Consider the following 19715-nt stretch of genomic DNA (forward strand, 5'->3'; position numbering starts at 1 on the left):
GATTCAACGTTGTAAACATTTTCTGGTTGGCTTTTAAATGTTTATCACCCTGGGCAGAATATTTTTAAATACGTTTTATATATATATATATATCTAAGTATTTTGAGTTGAAGAACCACGGCTGGAATCAGTGTCTTTTTGAACAAATTTTATAGCATGGCGTCAATGTGCAGGAGTTACATTTTTGAGTAATAGTTTGAACTTGAGTTGTGAGAATAAACCAGACAATTTCTGTAACCAGATATATTCAGCTGTGACCATCCAGCTGTGTGGAGGTCCCACAGGGACTGAGTGCAGCACCATGAATGTCTTCCAGAAGCGACAAAAACATTCACCGTTATCCCCCAAAAAGATTATTGCTTCTCATGCGTGTCTTGATGATGTTTGTGAGAATTATTGTTTCATGAAGAAGATATTAAATAAAGGCTTGCATTTTTTACCTAACTGTCTCTGGTGTCTTCTCAATCATCCCAAATCAGCTCCACCTGGTTGATAAATGTTGGGATTATTCAGCTACAAACTACTAAGAATTACAGCAACAATGTCAAACCTTTAGGGCTCAAGTTTAATGGTAAGAGAAATTTTAAGAAAGCAGAAACATCAGTCAGTCTTGTCAACAATTACCCTGATTTCTATGGTTTGTAGTGCAAAAAACCTGGCTACAGAATAAAGAACAATCTTACATCAAATTTGCCAAATCAGTTAAAGTCACTCCTTTGCCATGGGCTTATGATTACACTGACCCCCGCCAGCGCATCTTTTTCACCATAAGCTCTCTCTGGTTTCCACTACACCAAGACAAATAGCTGGAAAAATCTGGATCTGGCTGGTAAATTTTCTTAAATTATGAAACACATTGGTGGACAAACAACCGGTTTCACTTCAATTCTGCAATGACACTTGGCTGATAAAATAATACAAAAGACTTGAGGGGAAACAGTTTTGGATTTAGGACAGGATGCTGTAATCCATCAGCCATGTTCACTGAGAGAAGACCCTTTCTTTGTCAGCAGCAGGGGTTCCTTTGCCTTGTGAGAAAACAACCCTTCCACTGCTCTGGATCATTGTAAGAATTTGCCTGACGTTCTTACCCAGAGCAGGCAGCAGTGCAGTGCCTTGCTCCAGGACAGTCTGACAGAACATTCAGCTGTACCTGGACCCATCAGCCGCTGCAGGAGTTGTCACCTGACAGTCTCCATAACCACAAGTCCGGCCCCAGGTGTCTCAGCAGAACTCTGTCTCTATCGCCGTGGCTGGTGGCGGGAATGATGAGGCAAGGAGGAGGATGAGGGTGAGCATGGGGACATGGAGGCCAGGCAAGCTGTGGCAGCTGCATCCTCTGCCTCCTGCAGCTCTCCTCCTCCGTGGAGCTCCTGGCTGACGCTGGACTGTAAGGCAGCCGGGGTCAGCCACTCTTTGGGCAGGCAGCTCTGGAGGAATGGCACGCAGGAGCTGAAGTAGGCTAGGCGATTGACCCAGCGAGGGATCTCCCGCCCACACAGGATCTGAGGACGGGAGAAAGGGAGGCACAGGAGCGAGCAAAAGTTTTTATTTTCCTTTACAGCTGCAATGATTAGTCAATAAAAAGATCTGGACATAATTGCATCAAATTTTGCTGAAACATGGGACATTTGCATCCTGTGTTATTAAACTGCTGGTACAGGAGTAGGTCTGCTTGGAGGAGGACACAGGCTTTCCAAGAAACTCAAGTGTTTCCTAGTCAAAGGATCTAATAGTGGTTTTATTAAAACATTTAGCAAAGCCTCCGACAGGCTGATTTTTTAAGATGCATGAGGAGACATCTTCAAAGAAGCAAAATCCATCTGTATGTTCACTCATTTTCTCCTCTCGCTCTCTGAAGTCAACCTGCCGTACTGTACGAGGTCACAGTGAACACAAGGATCAAATCCTGAGGGCGAGAATGACGTCCATGTTTGAATTTGTGTGTATTTTATTGATGTGACACGTTTGTATCCATGCATGTGTGAATATCTGCATTTTAAACTGTATTTCTCTTGAGAATATTTTTATATGAGGTATATTCATCTGTGTGTGTGTGTGTGTGTGTGTGCCAGTTGGCGCTGAATGTCTGGGCTTGTATCAGTGTGTTCTAATCCCCGTCTCAGTGCTAGATGCTAACTATAAGCCTCCCATCATTAGTCACACCAGGATAAGCTGTGTGAAAGCGTGCACACACACTCGTTTCTATTCATTCCTCATGGGGGACTTTACACTGACTTACATTAACATCCTGGAGACTTACCCTAACCTTAACCATCACCTCTACTTGCCTAACACCTAACCTTACCCTCACCTTAAACCAAGTCATCCGCTTAAAACTCAATGAACTAGGTCAGTGTGAATGTGCAAACAGGTTTCAGTCCGCACGGTGTGAGTAACACCAGGTGCACACACACACACACACACACACACATGCACACGCACACAGTTGGTTCAAGCTCTCAACAGCAAAGACAAAATCAAGGTGTGGTGAGGGGCACACTTTATTTAACTGAGCTTGTTGCCTAAGCTCAGTCTGCAGGCAGAGCATCTATGTGTGTGTGTGTGTGTGTGTACCGTTCACCTACCTCTGACAGTGCTGAAGAGAAGTGATTACAGTTCTTGTGCATGAGGTGGTAGGCATTGCCTTTGTACTCCTTCCCCATCTCCTCCACAATGCGCTCCACATCCTCCTCTGTGAAGTCTGTGCTGCCCAGGACTATGGCTTCTCTACAGAGGCAAGTGGGAACAGGATGTGAAGTCAGGTGTAACTACATGCTGATGAAACATCAACAGTGACTTCCAGGCATTTTGTTTCAACCTCTTTTGCCCAATGAACAAGCCTTATGCAAGAACAAATAAATAAGAACAGGTTTGTTCTTTAGTATGAGTGATTTAAGAGGATTGGACCTGTAGGCAGCGTTCTTCAGTGGCCCTACATGTTAGCATCAACATAAAACAATATGTGGAAATAGTTTGTGTGAGTGTGATAGCAATACTAATATGCTGATGCTGAGCAGGTATATAACAAAGTGTTTGACAAACAAAAATGTTAACCTGCTGACGGTGTTCAGTGAAAAGTCTGGGTATCATCATGCCATTAGGGTTCATCCTTCGAGGACCATTAATGTCTGTACCAAACTTCATGGCAATCCATTCAATAGTTGTTAAAATATTTCAATCTGGACCCCCACACTGACACAGATGGCATAGCATGGATTTAAAAGCTCAAATTAAGATGGAATGATCCTTTAAAATGGATTTACCAGCTCTATTCACACGTTTTAGGATTTGCCTGGTTGGTCTTTTGGAATTTTAAAGGAAAGAATATTTTTATTCTGTGTTTTTCACTGGTATAAAACCATTAGGATGAATTTCAGCATAAAAGAGCACTGGGTTAATTTGGTGCAGAGACACTGTATGGATGGTATGTCTGCTTTTGTCCCAGCTGATCTATAATTGTGGTCCAGTGGAATAATGCATGGAGACTAAGTGCGCTTGTGTAAGTGTGTCTGTGCATCAGGCAGTGTGTGTCTATAGCCACAGGGCAGATCAACTAGAGCAGAGGTATTGCACAGCAGCACAGTAGCTCTGAGTAGACACACAGATTAACAGGCCCTGGGCTGGTTCTGGGAATCCAAACACGTATTGAATGGACTGGGTGCTCTACTGTCTCACAGCTGCAACAGACGATTTCAACTGCAGTAAAAATCAAAAGTGGGCCGACACCACACTCACGTGAGAGATGTAATTTCTGCAGTTAACCAAAATTATCTCATTAATCCTAGTATCCTGCTGCCTGTCTGTCTTTTGGCAGATCCAGTTAGTGGTTGAATTACACAGACTAAGTGACCAGTTAACTGACAATGATAATGGCCACTGTCAAAACTTCCAGCTAGTTACCTGCCAACAACTAACACAGACTCACTGGCTTATTGGAAGCTTTCTGAGCAGTGGCTAACAGGCTGTATAACTGAGCCAGCCAGCTGCTGAATGCTGAAACAGAGAACTCATGTGTGTCTATGACTCTGTGCACATAAACCCAAAACAGAGTTCAAGTTCAAGTAAGTGTGTGACTTACTTGAACTTAAAAGTCTCTCCAAGTTCAGTTGCATCACCTGGTGTAATCTCAAAGATCCCTGAGAATGGGTACGGGTGTCCGCCATAAGCAAACTCTAAACACACACACACAAAACATGAAAACACACGTTTGAACACATAATGTTCTCATACCAAAAGTGTCTCATTTGAGTGTAAAGCAGCATCGTTTCTAAAGCAACTGACCTGATATGTGTGGCGTCATATTTGTGGGTAATCTTACCTCTTCCATAGATCTCAATCCCTGAGTGAAACACTCCGATTCCCAGAGAGCTGGTGAACTCATTGATCCAGTACTGAAGTCAGAAACAGAACAGACATAGCACAAGAGAAAATGAAGAAGGTAAGATTATCTTCAATATACAGTATATAAGATGTGTCATTACTGCCCATCTTTTCAGCAGTGTGTTTATCCAACATCCTGTGGATTCAAGGTGACAGGGGAGGCTGTTGCTAGGCAGAGTTTGTCTGTTTGAAAAAGATCTTTTATCAGTGAGAATGGAGCTCATATGAAGCTTGAAGTGTCCAGACACTGAATAATAACACTGAATCTACAGTATATTAGCTCACATTTTTCATGGGAATCAGAGATAACTGCATCCTAGAAAGTCACACTGAATCTAAAAATGTGTGTTGAGATTTGATTGACTTATGAGTTGAAGATAGATGAAGCCCTGCAAACAAACATTTAATATATTTCCTTGCAAAATGACTTAAAAGATTCGTCTTTTAGTAAAATTACAATTATTGGCAACTGTTGATCAATTAACTGAGTAGTCCTCTGAACACTAGTAAAGTATTAAAAAATTGGTAGTGACATGCCAGTCAAATTGTCACAACTTTTATTCTCCCTCTTCTACATTTCCACTCTGCCACTGCCCAGCACAGACCCAGATATGACCCTGACAGAGGCCATCTGACACCAAACTGATCACAAATTCCATGTTTAGTTTTTTCTGTAACACAGAAGCAACATCAGGTGGAGTGGGTATTATGATCTGTCTGCTTTGACATTCAGACACGATTTACAATGCAAAACACATTTAGCAGCCTGATAACCACAGTATGCTATTTTAAAACTATTCTCATACTTCAGGCCCATTGCTATGCAAATGCGGTACATACATGCTGCACACAATCTGTGGCTCAGAGCTGGCGGTCTTCAGAACACGGTGTTCAAGACGTACATTTTACAGGGCAATGACTAATTCAGATATGGGTTTATCCCTCATTTGATTTAATTATTACAAATAAATGCAGAGACAACACAAGACTGCTGACTCAAGATGGTTTTCTTGTGCAATGTCTCACACTGCAGAGTAGGCTGTCCGTTTCCTGACACACATAAGGTTGATACGTTCCACAAAGAGCTACTGCAAGAGACATTATGTAGTTCTGACAATGTTTTAAAGTGTTTTAAAATGAAAAGGATTATCATGTCTGATGGTATCAAACAGACCTAGCAGTGAGATATGAAATGTCTTTGGTTGTAGCATGTGCATTGCTGCTTTGAAACCCCACAAACATGAAAAACACAAATTCAGGGAAGGAAATTATCATTTCATTACTGGTTAATCTGCTGATTACTTCCTTGATAGAGCAATCAATAGTTTTGTCCATAAAATGTCAGAAAATTCATTCGGACTCCACCCATAACATGACCTTTTTATAGGGGTGAGTGACTTGGACAAAGTGTTTGACCACAGTATACAGCCTTTATTTTTTATACAGTAATGCTGGTATACACTACAATAGAAGAAGAATCATGAAACTCTGCGGCTGACGCAGCACAACACAATCTGATCTGTGGAGTGTTGGCCACCTGACGCTGTTTAACCTAATATCCCTACACATTCTCTCACACTTGCATTCACAGAGATTGGGATGGCAGCAGACAGGTGGCGTACGGATAATGCTGTGTCATTAGAGCAGTGTAGTAAAGCACTCAAGGCTGGCCGGGAAATCCACTTAGCAGAGACGGGAGCAGGACAGCGGAGAGGACCTGGCTCAATGGGAATCACAGAAGGGGGGGGGGGATGAAATGGAAAGGGGTCTTTTCATCAGTCTTTCTGAGTAAATGCTCAGTGTCTTACTCAAAGGCCACAGGGCAGGCGGAGTCACACGCTGGCATGCCCACAAGCAGACTGCATGCCACTTAGCACTCGCTGTTACTGTTCATTACATGGTGTGAACATCTGATCTGAGATGGCAGCGGGGGTTCCTTCAGCATGTCGACACTATCTTGACCTCTGCCATTATCTGAGCTCTATTTCCTGACTTCCTCTTAACAGTCATCTCACCAGCCATTCAGCTGATCAGTAAGCCAACAAATAATGCTGTGGTCAAACCATCAAACAGCAGTGCACAGCCTCTCTGTTCAGTTTACTAAGTAGTTTAGTACCACTGTGTTGGTGCACTGGAGCGCCTCAAGTCTCCATATATAGTAACTCATTGCATGTACCATAGTCCATTGCGCTAATACTACCATTTACTGGAGCAGAGCTATTTGATTAACATATTAGTCATTCAACAGAACAAAAAAAAATTTGATAATTGTTTAAGTCACTTTTCCTAGAAATTATACAAACACTCCTGGGTCTCATTTCTAGCTTCTCTTCTTTATCTTATGTCATAATAAACCCTATCTTCTGATTGTAGCTGGTCAGATAAAACCCAGACATCACCTTGAGTGGTGTTCTAGCAAACTGATAATGCACATTATTCCAAAAACACTGCCCCTGGGTGATTTATCAGCGCAATCCGTCTGCTACAGTGAATCCATAGCAATCAATGATTCATTAAGAGATCAGTCAGTTTCCAGCCCCCCCAACTGACTCATCCATGTGAGGTGACAACATATAGTGACTCAGTTCCAACCTCCATCTCATTCCGTAACACTAAGGCATATTTCCTCTCCTGTAGAAGTACCAGCTGGGTGACTCCTTAGGTCACCACCACCACCTGGGTCACAGTTTTGACAACAGGATGTTAGAAAGTCCAATGAAGACCACTGTAACTCCACTCCTGATTTGGAAACCCACTATTTAAAGCACAAAACAACATCACGTGTTAACTTGGGTGTTTGTTTTTTTTGAGCAACTCAACAAAAAGTCTCGTTTATAAATTTATCTGAACAATGAAAACCCTTTCTTTGTCAAGAAAATGCGAAGCAGTTGATTCTGTCTCTTGCTGCCGTGTTCCACTGTATATTTTACTGGAAAATAGCTGCGGATAACCAGAAGAGCCAGTTTGTAAAGGAGAAATTGTAACAAGTTAGCGGAGTCTGATGTTCTGGATGTATGCCGAATTGAAGAGAGAAATGTGATTGTTCCTAAAAGAGCTTCAGTATTTAACAATCATCTTTCAACCGCTGCTCAAAAGCAACGCAACATTAAAACCACCTTTTATAATGCAGTATGGTGTTGCGTCCTTGCATACGGCCAAGTCAAAACACGATTGAACCAGTGTCCTTGAGAAAAAGTAGCAAATAAGTTCTTAAACATTCATTTTACTTTTCTACTTACCATATCATAGACGTTTAGGATGATCGGCTCGTTTGCCATCACTGGCATCTGGATTTCTGCCCCCTACGTATCTTCTTCTCAGCGGGTCTCCCACCTCCGCACAGCTCCTTATACCTTCCCTCGGTGCGAGATAAAAACTCTCACCCTCCAAAATTATACCTTACTCCTGGCAATTTCAGGACAGATTATCACCTTGATAATATAATTTCACAACTCATTGTAAAAACGTCTGAGGTCCGGTATTTTTATCGTCCATCATCTGACTGGCTTTGTCCAAAACCCCGATCACGGAGCGGCGGACAGCTGAGCCTATCGCTTGTCAAACCATTAGCTAAAACCGTTCAGCTACTGAGGTCGATCTAAGAAAGACGACTTTGCAGAGGGGGTTTCGTCTTCTTGGGGGTGCGTTAGTGCGGGAAAATAGCAAATTCATTTTTCCCAAAAAAAACTATTCAGCAGAATGTTATAATGTTTGGCGATTAAAACAAAATATCCTCAGTAAAAAGGACTTGCTACTCCCTGTTTTAGCAAGCTAACAGTTGCGCTGGAGCTGGCACACAGGATGCGGTTGCTGGAAGAAAATCGGATAGTGAGAGTGGGCGAGTGTAATGAGTCCACGCTCGATTAATCAACCTTGGAGCTCTGAGCATCATGGGTGATGTAGTTCTTGAATTAAAAGGTAGCAAAACAACACAGCAGCAATTAACTAAAGACAATCAGGAGCAGTAGAAAATAACTGTGTATAGAATAATATCTTCACAATGATCCAGAAATACAACAGCACGTTAAAGCGAAGAAGACAAAGGATTTGGGACACACAGGCCAAAGAGGACTCTTGATATCATCACCGGCAATGGGAGATGGAAAAGGAGACAAAAACAGTCAGTACAGTGAGTATAGCAGAGCAGAGGTGACCTGCTGTCTACTCCAGTGTTAATGTTCTGGGAAATACTATATGGAGCAAGAAGTTTCTCAGAGCCAAACTTAGGAATCCTCCTGGCTGTTCTCTCCCAGCAGCTCCATGAGCATCTCCTGATGTGAGAACTCCTGCAGAGCGGAGTTCACCTGATCCAGCAGATCCTCTCCCAGCAGAAAGTGCCTGACGTCATGCACCGTCATGCCAATCCGGTGGTCTGTTATACGGTCCTGGGCGAAGTTGTAGGTTCGAATCTTCTCTGATCTGGCTTTAGTGCCAATCTGGAGGAAGAGGAGAAAGAAGAAGGGCAGAAGAAAAATGGATAAGTACTGATCACAAATTAATGTATTATTTAAATGTGTATGTTTATTTTGTATCATTTCTTATTTTCACTTCTTTTTAGAAGACATTAAAATAAGTGAAGCATTTTATAATGTAAACATTGAATTGTCAGTTTAATTACATTTACTTTGACAGTAACTAATAAAATTCAACATCAAAAATCTTTCAAAAATTAATTATCAATATTTTGGAAAATAAACACTTGTCACACCTGATATTTATATTATATTTGAATGTCCCCACCTGTAGTTTGCATGTATGCATGCACAGCATGCATATATCTCACTGTGCCCCACCTGTATTTTACGTTGGTTGTAGCGTTTGCTGGTCTCCTCCTCCTGCTTCATGCTGTACAGTTTTGCTCTGAGAGTCCTCATAGCTTTCTCCCTGTTCATCAACTGGGATCTTTCCTGCTGGCACTCTGCAACCACGCCTAGCAAACACAAACACAAACACACACACACACACACACACACACACACACACACACACACACTGAAGTATTAATCCTTTGTAGCCATCCAAATAAACAGAATTAATCTGAGTGAGAAAGGTCATACATGAATACAGTTTTCTTTTGGTAGTGAGAGATTTCTGTTGTTGTGTAGAGCTTTTTTGGGAAAAAAAAGTACATTTTTCTTACAGCTCATAACATAACAATACCTCTGACATGTTTTACATCTAAGAGTGAAATGACTCAGATATGGGTGACATCAAGCAAGCAAATGAGCTTCTTCTAATACAATAGTAATTGTGTAATACTGTAATTAATACCATGAAACTGTGATATTTTCTGAGCATTATCATACAGTGAAAATCTCATACCACTGCAACACTAGTGTAATGTAAAAATAATTCCAACAAAACATTTTTTCCATTTGTGGGTGGCCCTGCAACCCATCTGTTTATGTTCCAGTGTTTAATAAGCTAAACGCGTTTTCACCTGTAGGCAGATGGACTATTCGGACTGCACTGTCTGTTGTGTTGACATGTTGGCCTCCAGCTCCACTGGCCCTCGTAGTTTCTATTCTCAGGTCCTTTGGGTTTATCATGAAAGAAATCTGACAAAAACACACCAACAGTTGTGAGTTATTTACATCCAAATTAACAGCAGTTGAGCAGAAGAACAAAACTACTCTTAACATCCTACCTGCATCATGAACTTGTGTTACCAATGAGATACAGATAAAAGAGGCATTAAAATTAGAACAAATGTGATAAAACTTTACTACGTCATGGTTGGAACAAAACCAACACATATGAACATGCGGTCTGTTTTTGTGTCATCCTTTTGTGAAATTATACCTCAGTGGGTTGGGGCAGTACAACCACAGTGATGGTGCTAGTGTGTATTCGGCCCTGTTTTTCAGTCTTGGGGACCCTCTGCACTCGATGGACTCCAGACTCGAACTTCATCCTTTTGTAGCTTTCTGGGCCGCTGATGCTGGCCGAGGCATGACGTAGTCCACCTGGTTGTATGTGAGCAATCAGTACCAATACTAGACTGTTTTTATTATCAATTACACTGTAACGTAATAAAGGCAATTTTAGCTTCAACGAGCAGATTCTCTTCACAGTCTCACAGCAAATTGGTGCTAATGAACCGTAGTTATTTCAAATGTTCATGTCAAAAAGAGGACTGTTCTTAAGTTTAATCATTTCTTTAGTTCAGTTTTGTGTTTTAAAACATTATTTTGATGAAAGCATTTAATCTTTCTTCTAAGAATACTTCAGCTTGAAACTATGCCTCAGCGACCCCTCTGCCAAGTCTGTGGCATTGCAAGGACTCCCCCCTGTGTCTGTGGTCAGCAATTGCAATAATGGTTTGTGATTGCAATAAGGGTATGTGCTTTTTATTAACATATCTATCTATCAATGATCCTCCCATCCCATTCCTTCTTTGATTTGTCGACTGGCAGAAAATGAACCGGTAACTAACATTAGATGTTCCCAGCTTCTAAAAAGTGAGGATCTACTGCTTGTCCTTGTCTGAACATTCCTCTACACTGATTATCTGAGCTGTTGACTAGATAAGACAAGATATTTGATAGAAATTGTCATGGGCATTTTTCATTGTCTTCTTTTGTTTTATAGTCTAACTAAATCAAATGAACCATTAGACATGTGCCTATTTGAGTCACTATTTGAAATAGCTTCAATTATGCTCCACAAAAATATATGTTTGTCCACAACCACTCACCATCCTTCTGATATAGAAACCTCTTGACATCTGATTTACCTTGTGATGTTTCTGGCATGTGAAAAAAAACAGAAATACCGGACTAATGTGTACTCATGACCAGGTGACCCTGAACCAAAAAATCTCTCCACCTCAACACAATGGAAGGAAAAGACGAAATGTTTGTTTTGTTTGCTTTGGGAGAACTGACTCTTTAATCGGGCTATAATCATAACTATGTCCACTGACCTAGCTCGCTGGTCATGTGCTCCAGGATGTCGAAGGACCAGCCATGGTGCTGAGCGAAGCCCTGGTACATGTCAAACACCTTCAGAAAAGAGGAGATGCCATTAATCTTTAGGTCGATACAGAAAATTTAACTTTTTTTCCTTCATTAAGAGCCTTCCCTCCTTGCCACTTTTTCAGTGCCTCTTTATTCGTTTTCAGATTCCTATTGTTGTCCTGAAGTAAAATCATATGGTGTTTCTATAAGTACATAAGTTTATGTCTTGGGAATGCCCCATTCCCAAGACATAAACATATTCCTTTCTGGTTTGTTGCAGTGGGTCCCAAAATTTGTCTGACTTTTTAGAAAATGTATTTATTGTTCCCTCTCTAAATAAATATGCTATTTTCTTGTTCAAGTGTGATTTAAACAATTCCATTATTTCAACAAGGCTGGTTTAAAATAATAAATATAAGTAAGTACGGTGAGACCTCAGCAGTGAAGAGCATTGCCTCCTGACCGCCAATGCCGGCTGTGACCTCCAGGACGAGGTTGCTCAGATCTGCTTCCTCCTCAGGGATCAACAGATCCAGGATCTGATTGTTAAAACAGGTTGATTTGACAGGAACAAAAAAACAGCAAATGGAAACATCTTTGATTATAGTTCAACATTAGGTCTGGTGAAAATTTGCAATCACAAAACGTTCAGTCCCGTTGTTAATTTTCACTACTGCAGCTTGTCACAGTAACACAAGATGAAGTTCTACCTTTTGTCTGAGATGTTGAATATCTTGCAAACAACCTTCTCTCTCCAGCTCCGCCAGTTCACGCAAGGCTGGGTCTTCATCTTTGAGGAAAGACAAAAACATACAGGGAACTAGTATGTGTTATAGGTGAAACAATTAGATTAACTGATGAGTTGACTGACAGAAAAAATTGTAAAATCTTTTCATAATCAAATAATTGTTTCAGTAATTTTTTTCCAAACAAAAATTGTAATTCGTCCTCTTGGTGGTCAGTGGTGGCAGACCTTGGTGGTTGAAACACAAGCTCAAGTTAATGTGTAGATATTTTTTAAATTTGTGCTTCCAATCAAACTTTTATACAAAACCTGTTGGCTTGATAAAAACTGTCTATTGTTACAAAATCAACCCAACCGTGGTTTAAGAATTACAGATATTCCATCAAATAAATTCATTAAATGATTTCTTGTCCTTAGGGCAGCAGCAGAGCAGTCTTACCTTTCAGGAGCATCTCAGTCTCAGCAATCTCCTTTTGTTTTTTTTCCAGCTCTCTGATGGTGTGTATGAGAGGAGCCAGCAGAGACACTTTGGTCCTCTTGGTCCTCAGCTTGTCCTCACTGCACTGCTCCTCTGTCGCACTGCTGTTGTCTTCTCTCAAACATTCACTGTACTCTGTCTCCATCTTCTTCAGGTATTCCTGCAGAGACCTCCTGGCAAACAGCTCATCCACTGACTGTAACTTGGCCACCATAAATGGTGTACTAGTATGAAGAGTTCTTGTATTTCTATCACTGTAAGTATGAAATCGAATGCTTTGGATTGTGACATTTGGTGATTTTTGGAAACGAGATATCCACAGACTGCAGACACACTCCTTTCCTCTTGAAAGAATGTTTGTAGCTCGTCTATAAGCCATTGTTTGCATAGATTTAATTGGCAGAGACTCTGTGGCAGAGCACACAATTTTCAACATTAACTAGCTTTAACACATGGTCTTCTCTAGTCCGGAAGGAACATTCTGCCAAACTTCATTCAAGAATGTTTTAATTTTATATAATTATAATTATAACAAATAAATATGCTCATTACAGTAGCAATATTAAAGGTTTCCTGTGTCCAAGTAGGGTATTCTTAAATTCGGCGGGCATGTAATACGTCAATAGTACTTTAGATTAATTAAATTTCAAATTTTGCTAACAGGTTTACACAATCACAAGGCGTGATGTACCTTATTTCTGCGGATGCCGAATACCAGCTAATATTAGATGTGATCGTGAAGTCAAATAACAAACGATCAGTCCCTCAGTTAGGTTTTGCCTATTATCAGTAACATCAGTGTGTATATAACAAAACGCGGTTCCGCTACAACATATCTAAAGACTACCTAACAATTGATTGCTAACAGTTGTTATAAAATATTGCTCTATATCCACCTTGTCGAACAGTGCAGACATATTGAATGTGGCACGCCTGCGCAGTGGATAAGACGTCTTCTTCTGCAGTCAAAATTACAGCAGGATAAAGATTATTCCCAGCCATGATTACTCCACTTTGCAGCAACAGTTCACACGAAGAAGATAAAACCATAAATGATATTATGGAGATTTAACTTGATCGGTTTACAGATCATCATTTTGTATTACAATCACTTTATATGCCTTTAATATCATGCGTAAGTGTAACTGTGCAGTGTGTATAAAACCCTAAAAAAACTCTCACCACCGAGTATCCCGTGCAAACTGCAAATACAAATTGCAGACCACACCTTTGCCACAGTATCTATAGCTATTTTCGGGCTGCAGCAAACCGTTTCATTATTGATTAATATGTTTTTTTTTTCAATCAATTGTTTAGTTGATGTCTATAGCTATTTTCGGGCTGCAGCAAAACCGTTTCATTGTTGATTAATGTGTTTTTTTTTCAATTAATTGTTTAGTTGATAAAATGTACGGAGATGCAAATAACATTTTCAAATGTCTTGTTTTGTTTGATCAAAAACGTCTAAATATTCAACAATATTTAGTGATTTAATGATAAATGACAAAGAAAAGCAAGAAGTCCTCTCAGTTAAGAGCCAGGAATCACAGAATAGTTGGATAATAACAGACCTAGGGCTTGCAGGGGCAGTTGCCTGCTTTTCCTGCTTGTTCTCTAGTTATAATAAAAATGGCTGTATGGACTTGTAAATAGTATTCAATTAGCATAGGGCTTACATACACCACTTCACACATTCTCTGTCTCTGCCTGTACCTTTTTTGTGTTGTGTGCTAAACATTAAAATACCAAGAGCTTTCTGATAAAATTATGACTCAGATTAGGATTTGTGCCACTTTATCATCACATGTAATTTAAGTGAAAAGTTTGTAATGAAACAAATTAGGTAGGCTACTGTAGCTAGACTAGAGTACCACAACCCCCAGCTTCCCCCTGAACCGGTTTCAACGAAAAAGCCACTTCACACATTCCTGGCAGTGGTGTGAGACCTAAACTGTCCTGTGAATGACCAGTTTGTAGATCTTCTTTTTAAAATAGCAGGATCCCTGACTCTAATGCTTTTCCAGTCTTCTATGTTTGCCATACACTTATGTACAGTTACTGGAACCCATTAAGGCAAGATTATTAAACGATTACTTTCTGCCTAATAGCGTGATGCAACTTGAAACAGCAGTCAAATGTAAAATGTGGTGTTTCTTGCATGACACATCTGTGCATTAATGGAAAGTGAATAGTATAGACTATCTGAAACTGTATCATGAATACCCACTTGCTATCTTAAGTGCATTTCACATGTAAAAAAGCAATGGAGATTTGCCCTGAACTCCCTTAGCAATATTGACCTAAATAAATATTATTTTGATTTTTTAATGTTTACCATGCAATACTTCTGCACTCTGACGGCTTGTATAAGAATGTATGCTAATATTACATTCGGGTGAAATTTGCTAGGTTCAGGCACTTCAGTGCTGTAGATATAACCTAGTTTACATCACTGACTTTACATCAGCTACAACCACCGACTATGGAGGGTAAAAGAAAAAACAGCCCCGGTCGACGTCCTCTACGTAGTGACGCAATTACTCCGATATGTTAAAATGTCAACTTCCATTGGTTGATGCTTTAAAGGGAAAAAAAACACCTGCATCGTGATTGGTTTGCGCCATTTAGGCACGGATTTCAAATAAGAAGCAATAACGCGGATTTTCAGTTGTAGAGCGGATATCTACTGTACAATACTTCAGAGGTTTAAAGGCCGGAGACAAGACTGCTTTGAACAACAAACGTAAGAGACTTCATTTAATATTTTACAGGCAACGAAACGCCGGAATTACTTTGGAAGAGTTAGGGTTATGCTATTCTTTTAAACAAGTTTAGCTAGTAAGGCTGTTAGCCGATATTCTTGGTGAGTTAAAACAACACAAGCAGAAGCTAATTTCTGCTGAATAGTTCAGCTAAGTATGCGCTCAAATTAAGTTAATTTCAACGTGTATTTAGTTTTGATATGTTGAGTTGTGTGGTAGCATAAAAGTCAGCCAACTAAGTTCACTTCTTATTAAACAGCAAACATCCCCCTTTACAAGTGTAAATGTTGGCTAGTGGCAGAGGTTTATGGCATCGTACATTCACTAGTAAATAAGCCTTAGGACTTATCATAAGAGGTATTTGGTTTCGAAAACACCAATGCATTATTTTAAGCACATATGTCTGCAAACCGAAGTATCATCACGTCACTGCTACCTTTGCGCCAAATCTGCATCGCGCCAAAATGGATTTTGTTTTGCCAAATACTTGGCGGAATACTTTTAAAACAGCAGTCAGAAGTTATCTCAAGATATTCTGACAAAGTATATTCATTATGGCTTTCCTCATGCAAGGTAACTTATTAGCTAACTTTGTTGTTTCGTTAGCTAAGTTAACATGCATGACAGAAGACATGCTGTGTGCCAGGCTTTAGTCGTATTCAGTATCTAAGAAAAATATAACTAAGTCTTGCTTTGTCTCCTTGATCCAGAAATCATACTGCACAGTGTGTAACGTATGTTTCACTCGCTACGAAGCCACCAGAGCCAACAATATGGAGACGAGCTATGCTGTTGTGGCTACTACAGAGTTCAAGGTGCCTCATCGTAAAGCTTCCCCGGTTAAGGAGCCCACCCCTATCAAACCTGAGTGTCTTCCTGCAGGAGTGACCAGACTGGTGTTCTCTCTCAACAACAGCACACGAGCAGTCCACAATAAGGAAAACAGCACCAACAGGGAGCATGACAGGCCTCTGGATGAAGGGTTTGAGGACAGTGGTTACTTGTCTCTGCAGAACAGTCAGAATAATGGTCACTATGCAGATGAAGAGGATGACCACATCTATGAAAAACCCACAGCAGCCCTGATGCCTGTTGCAGTAAATCAAGAAAAGACAATGTCTCCAAATAATTCTCCTTTCAAATGTCAAAGAATATCAGACTCTAGCTGTCCAGTGTCTTTGGTGGCAGCTTCCACTCCTGTGGGTTGTGCAAAGAGAACAGCAGCATACCCATTGTCATCCACCCCCTCTGAGCACCACAGTAACTCCAACCTGCCTATACTGAATTTTCAGAAGGCTGTGTGCGAAGAGCTTGCCAAGAGCTATCAGAAGAATAAGAGGTAGGATTATAGTATCATTTTGTCACCAAATTCTACCAGAAACCATACTCTCAGATGCAGACCTGAGATAAGGCCTCATTCACTGAGTAACTTTCAGAGCAGTGCAGCACCACTACAACCAAGCTCATATAGGATACCTTGTTTCATTTGTACTGGGTATGTTTGGACTTGCATTCAGTAAATAATCCAATTATTGCTTTTCTGTGTCTCAGGTATGACTTGAGCGTCATCAGAAAGGTAGCGGAAGATCATCTTTTGGATCGTGTGATCGGAGGCCACATGGGCTGCGAGTACATCGACATGTTTGCGTCTCTGCTTTTTAGGAACATGAGATGCATCCTGACCAATATCCTAGCCCTGCTGGGAGACATGGACCTCATTAGGTAAACTACAAATGTTTCACTAAGTGAAGAAAGGGTTCATATTGATGATAAAAGGCCAACATGAGATTTTGGTTCAATATTCAAAGGTGTTAAAGGTGGAAAGTTGTGTGTTATGGATCTGCTGAGAACAGAACTAACAACAACTGAACAATAAAAGTAATTTTGTATCTTTAGGAAATGCACAGGAAAGCAGAAACAGCTTACACCAGAAATACATGCTATTTTTACACAAAGTTGATTCTTTATCAGGTGCAGTCATGGGTACTTTTTTTGAACCCTGGCCTATTCTAGTTTAGAGGGAAAATTAATATAGATACTTGTCAGAAATTCTACTTTCCCTTTATTTATACTATATTTTGTCTGCATTCATCATGTGTTTACCTTTTCTCACCTCACAGCTGCAAGAAAGTGAGCAGGACATGGAGGAAGATAATCTCTGAGGATTCTGCAGCTCTGAGAAGGTGTGAAAGAGCCGAGGAGGCACTCAGGGTGAGGACATGCACACAAATCTACACAAGTGTATGAATCGTAGGATGATTTGTATAAGACTGGTCATTTTGGTGCTTCTTGTGGTGTACTTGTCCAGCACTAAACACTTTACATCTTGGGTTGTTTTTTTGTTTTGTTATCGTCACTTGTAATTAGATGTGAAGAATTCAACACAAGGAAGTGTAGGTGCAGGCAAAAAAAAAATTGAAATACTAAAATTGTGTCTGAAACTTATTTCATGTGTCTCATGTTCTGATTTGTTACCGTTTCATTCTTTTCCTTTTTAGGAGTCAATGAGCTCTCAGAGGCGTAGGGGTTGTGGTCTGACGAGAGATGTGGCTGTGTCCAGGGTGGTGCTGTCCTGCATGCAGACCCTGGCCTCCTCAAGCACTAAGTCTTCATCATCTTCTTCCTCGTTAACTCCACGCTGCGGGGTCAACAGACGGACTTCTCCCTCACAGAAGGGCAGCACGCCCAATGTCCGGTGTACACGCTTCAACGAGTATATGCAGGTGCATGTTTGTGTACAGTAGTACTGCTACTAACAATTATTTTTATAGACTTGATCTTATGATTAATTCTTTGGTCCTAAAAACATCAGATCACAGCAGAAAATGCTCATCAGTTTCATTCTTTGCTTGAAAAATGATTTTAACAGCTGCCTTAAAAGTTGCTGGAGAGTTTCTTAGTAATTGACTCATCTCTAGTGTGAAGGCAAATAAGGGGTGTCACCCAGTAAAACCTCTTAACTGGAGCTTGGGTGTCTCATTGCTCTTGCATTCAATCATGGGAACCCTATTTCACACAAGTGAAAATGCATTAATGTACCTTTTTTGTTAAGACACCAGCTTTAACAAACGTGCACCTGCTTTTGTTCTTCTCTCCAGGCTGCCAGCGGTTTGAAGCAGCATGAGTCTCTGCGTTCCTGCAGGCATTGCGGCTTTCCAGCCAAGCATTCGCCTGAGGCTCAGAGGGCCGTGTGCACTCGTCAAAACTGTCTTTTCGACTTCTGCACCCGCTGCCAGGAGGCTTTCCACGGCTCAACCCCCTGCCGAACGGTTCAGCCACAATCATCTAAGGCAACACCGATCATACCAGGGAGTGCTCGCAGCAAGAGGAATGTCAGGCGCCTGTGACAGTTTTGCAAAGCTTTTTAACAGATTGTTTGTTTTTAACTGGTTAGGTACTTTCTCTGCATGGGCAATGAAACTGTATGTGACCCTTGCTCTGCCCATCTGTAGCAACTGAGTGAAGCACTTCTTTAAGGCACTACTGGAACAAACAACCAGAAAGTGTGGTTTGGATGAAACTGTTGTCTGTCAGCGACAAACATTTGGTGCCAGAAAAAAGGAAAATATGGATCCAATTTATTGTTTTTAAGATGAAATGGATGTAAATATGTTATCACTTTTACATAGTTCGTTTTAAATAAATGTCGATCTTCAGGAGGTCCTAAAATGTTCATGTTAACTGTATTTGTTTTATGTAAATAGATACTTTATAAAATTTATTCTGTTTTTGTGGATTTTCATTTATCCTCGAGGCTTCACGTCAGAGCAAGGTTAAGACAAGGTTTTTATCCCTTCTTTCTTAAAGGGTGACAAATATTTACTTATTTTCTAGGCTTCAGCAGTTGCATGGTTGATCAACAGACTATTAATTTGCAGCCATTTTGACAAAGGACGACTACTTCTCAGATATATTACAGCAAAGTGTTCTTAATAGTAACACAAAGTTAGTAAATACCAGCCCTAAATATTTGGTTATCACCACTTAAATGACTAGATTCAACTTTGAATTTGATGCACAGTGTTGAAGAAGCATTATTGACCATGTGTTCAGTAATGTAGTTTCACTCCATGAGGCTTTTTTTTTTTACATTTCCATGTATTATTGTTTGTCAATCAAATTTATATACATATATATATATATACACACACACACAATTTAGAAAAGCCAAGGTGACTTTCAGGATTGAATAGTGCCTGTTCAGTCTACCCACCCCTATAACAGTGGCCTACATGTTAGACAGAATGGTGGTTCCTGGGTCACAGTTGAAAACCCTCTGATCTAGCATTTCATATCTGGTCATGACTTGGTTTTCTCCACCAGAGGGAGGCATTGTTTCCTCATCTCTGGATTAACTACTCACCAGAGACAGATTCTGTCCTGCTATG

At 40.5% G+C, this 19715-nt stretch overlaps 3 protein-coding genes across 3 annotated transcripts; 1 reads left to right on the plus strand and 2 right to left on the minus strand.

The window, feature by feature from the left end:
* Positions 1 to 31: 31 nt before the first annotated feature.
* Positions 32 to 7710, minus strand: desi2 (desumoylating isopeptidase 2). The gene is made up of 5 exons (XM_020601830.1): positions 7623 to 7710; positions 4322 to 4394; positions 4082 to 4175; positions 2589 to 2730; positions 32 to 1505 (listed from the first exon to the last, which is right to left on the minus strand). Exons 1-5 carry the CDS (start codon positions 7668 to 7670, stop codon positions 1242 to 1244), a joined length of 621 nt encoding a protein of 206 aa, XP_020457486.1. The 5' UTR covers positions 7671 to 7710; the 3' UTR covers positions 32 to 1241.
* An 871-nt stretch (positions 7711 to 8581) lies between these two features.
* mtrf1l (mitochondrial translational release factor 1-like) lies at positions 8582 to 13532 on the minus strand. Its single transcript, XM_020601829.1, has 8 exons — positions 12527 to 13532; positions 12053 to 12132; positions 11777 to 11881; positions 11309 to 11387; positions 10186 to 10349; positions 9824 to 9941; positions 9177 to 9313; positions 8582 to 8819 (listed from the first exon to the last, which is right to left on the minus strand). The coding sequence occupies exons 1-8, from the start codon at positions 12999 to 13001 to the stop codon at positions 8607 to 8609; spliced, it is 1371 nt and encodes a 456-aa protein (XP_020457485.1). The 5' UTR covers positions 13002 to 13532; the 3' UTR covers positions 8582 to 8606.
* A 1618-nt stretch (positions 13533 to 15150) lies between these two features.
* Positions 15151 to 19000, plus strand: fbxo5 (F-box protein 5). The gene is made up of 6 exons (XM_020601576.1): positions 15151 to 15308; positions 16038 to 16666; positions 16879 to 17049; positions 17448 to 17538; positions 17826 to 18050; positions 18426 to 19000. Exons 2-6 carry the CDS (start codon positions 16101 to 16103, stop codon positions 18672 to 18674), a joined length of 1302 nt encoding a protein of 433 aa, XP_020457232.1. The 5' UTR covers positions 15151 to 15308; positions 16038 to 16100; the 3' UTR covers positions 18675 to 19000.
* Positions 19001 to 19715: the final 715 nt, after the last annotated feature.

Source organism: Monopterus albus, unplaced genomic scaffold (genome assembly GCF_001952655.1).
Source record: "Monopterus albus unplaced genomic scaffold, M_albus_1.0 scaffold52.1, whole genome shotgun sequence".
NCBI lineage: Eukaryota > Metazoa > Chordata > Actinopteri > Synbranchiformes > Synbranchidae > Monopterus > Monopterus albus.

What these genes read in the sequence shown, in the direction of transcription:
- mtrf1l (XM_020601829.1), bottom strand. Translation starts at nt 13,001, where the DNA reads ATGTTGAAAATTGTGTGCTCTGCCACAGAGTCTCTGCCAATTAAATCT. An exon ending in TACTGCCCCAACCCACTGAG is followed by an intron (nt 9,942 to 10,185) that starts GTATAATTTCAC and finishes TGTTTTTGTCAG; the next exon opens with ATTTCTTTCATGATAAACCC. An exon ending in AATAGTCCATCTGCCTACAG is followed by an intron (nt 9,314 to 9,823) that starts GTGAAAACGCGT and finishes TGTGTTTGCTAG; the next exon opens with GCGTGGTTGCAGAGTGCCAG.
- fbxo5 (XM_020601576.1), top strand. Translation starts at nt 16,101, where the DNA reads ATGGAGACGAGCTATGCTGTTGTGGCTACTACAGAGTTCAAGGTGCCT. An exon ending in AGCTATCAGAAGAATAAGAG is followed by an intron (nt 16,667 to 16,878) that starts GTAGGATTATAG and finishes TCTGTGTCTCAG; the next exon opens with GTATGACTTGAGCGTCATCA. An exon ending in GAGCCGAGGAGGCACTCAGG is followed by an intron (nt 17,539 to 17,825) that starts GTGAGGACATGC and finishes TTTCCTTTTTAG; the next exon opens with GAGTCAATGAGCTCTCAGAG.
- desi2 (XM_020601830.1), bottom strand. Translation starts at nt 7,670, where the DNA reads ATGCCAGTGATGGCAAACGAGCCGATCATCCTAAACGTCTATGATATG. An exon ending in TCCTAAACGTCTATGATATG is followed by an intron (nt 4,395 to 7,622) that starts GTAAGTAGAAAA and finishes TTCTGACTTCAG; the next exon opens with TACTGGATCAATGAGTTCAC. An exon ending in GGAGAGACTTTTAAGTTCAA is followed by an intron (nt 2,731 to 4,081) that starts GTAAGTCACACA and finishes TTGCCTCTGTAG; the next exon opens with AGAAGCCATAGTCCTGGGCA.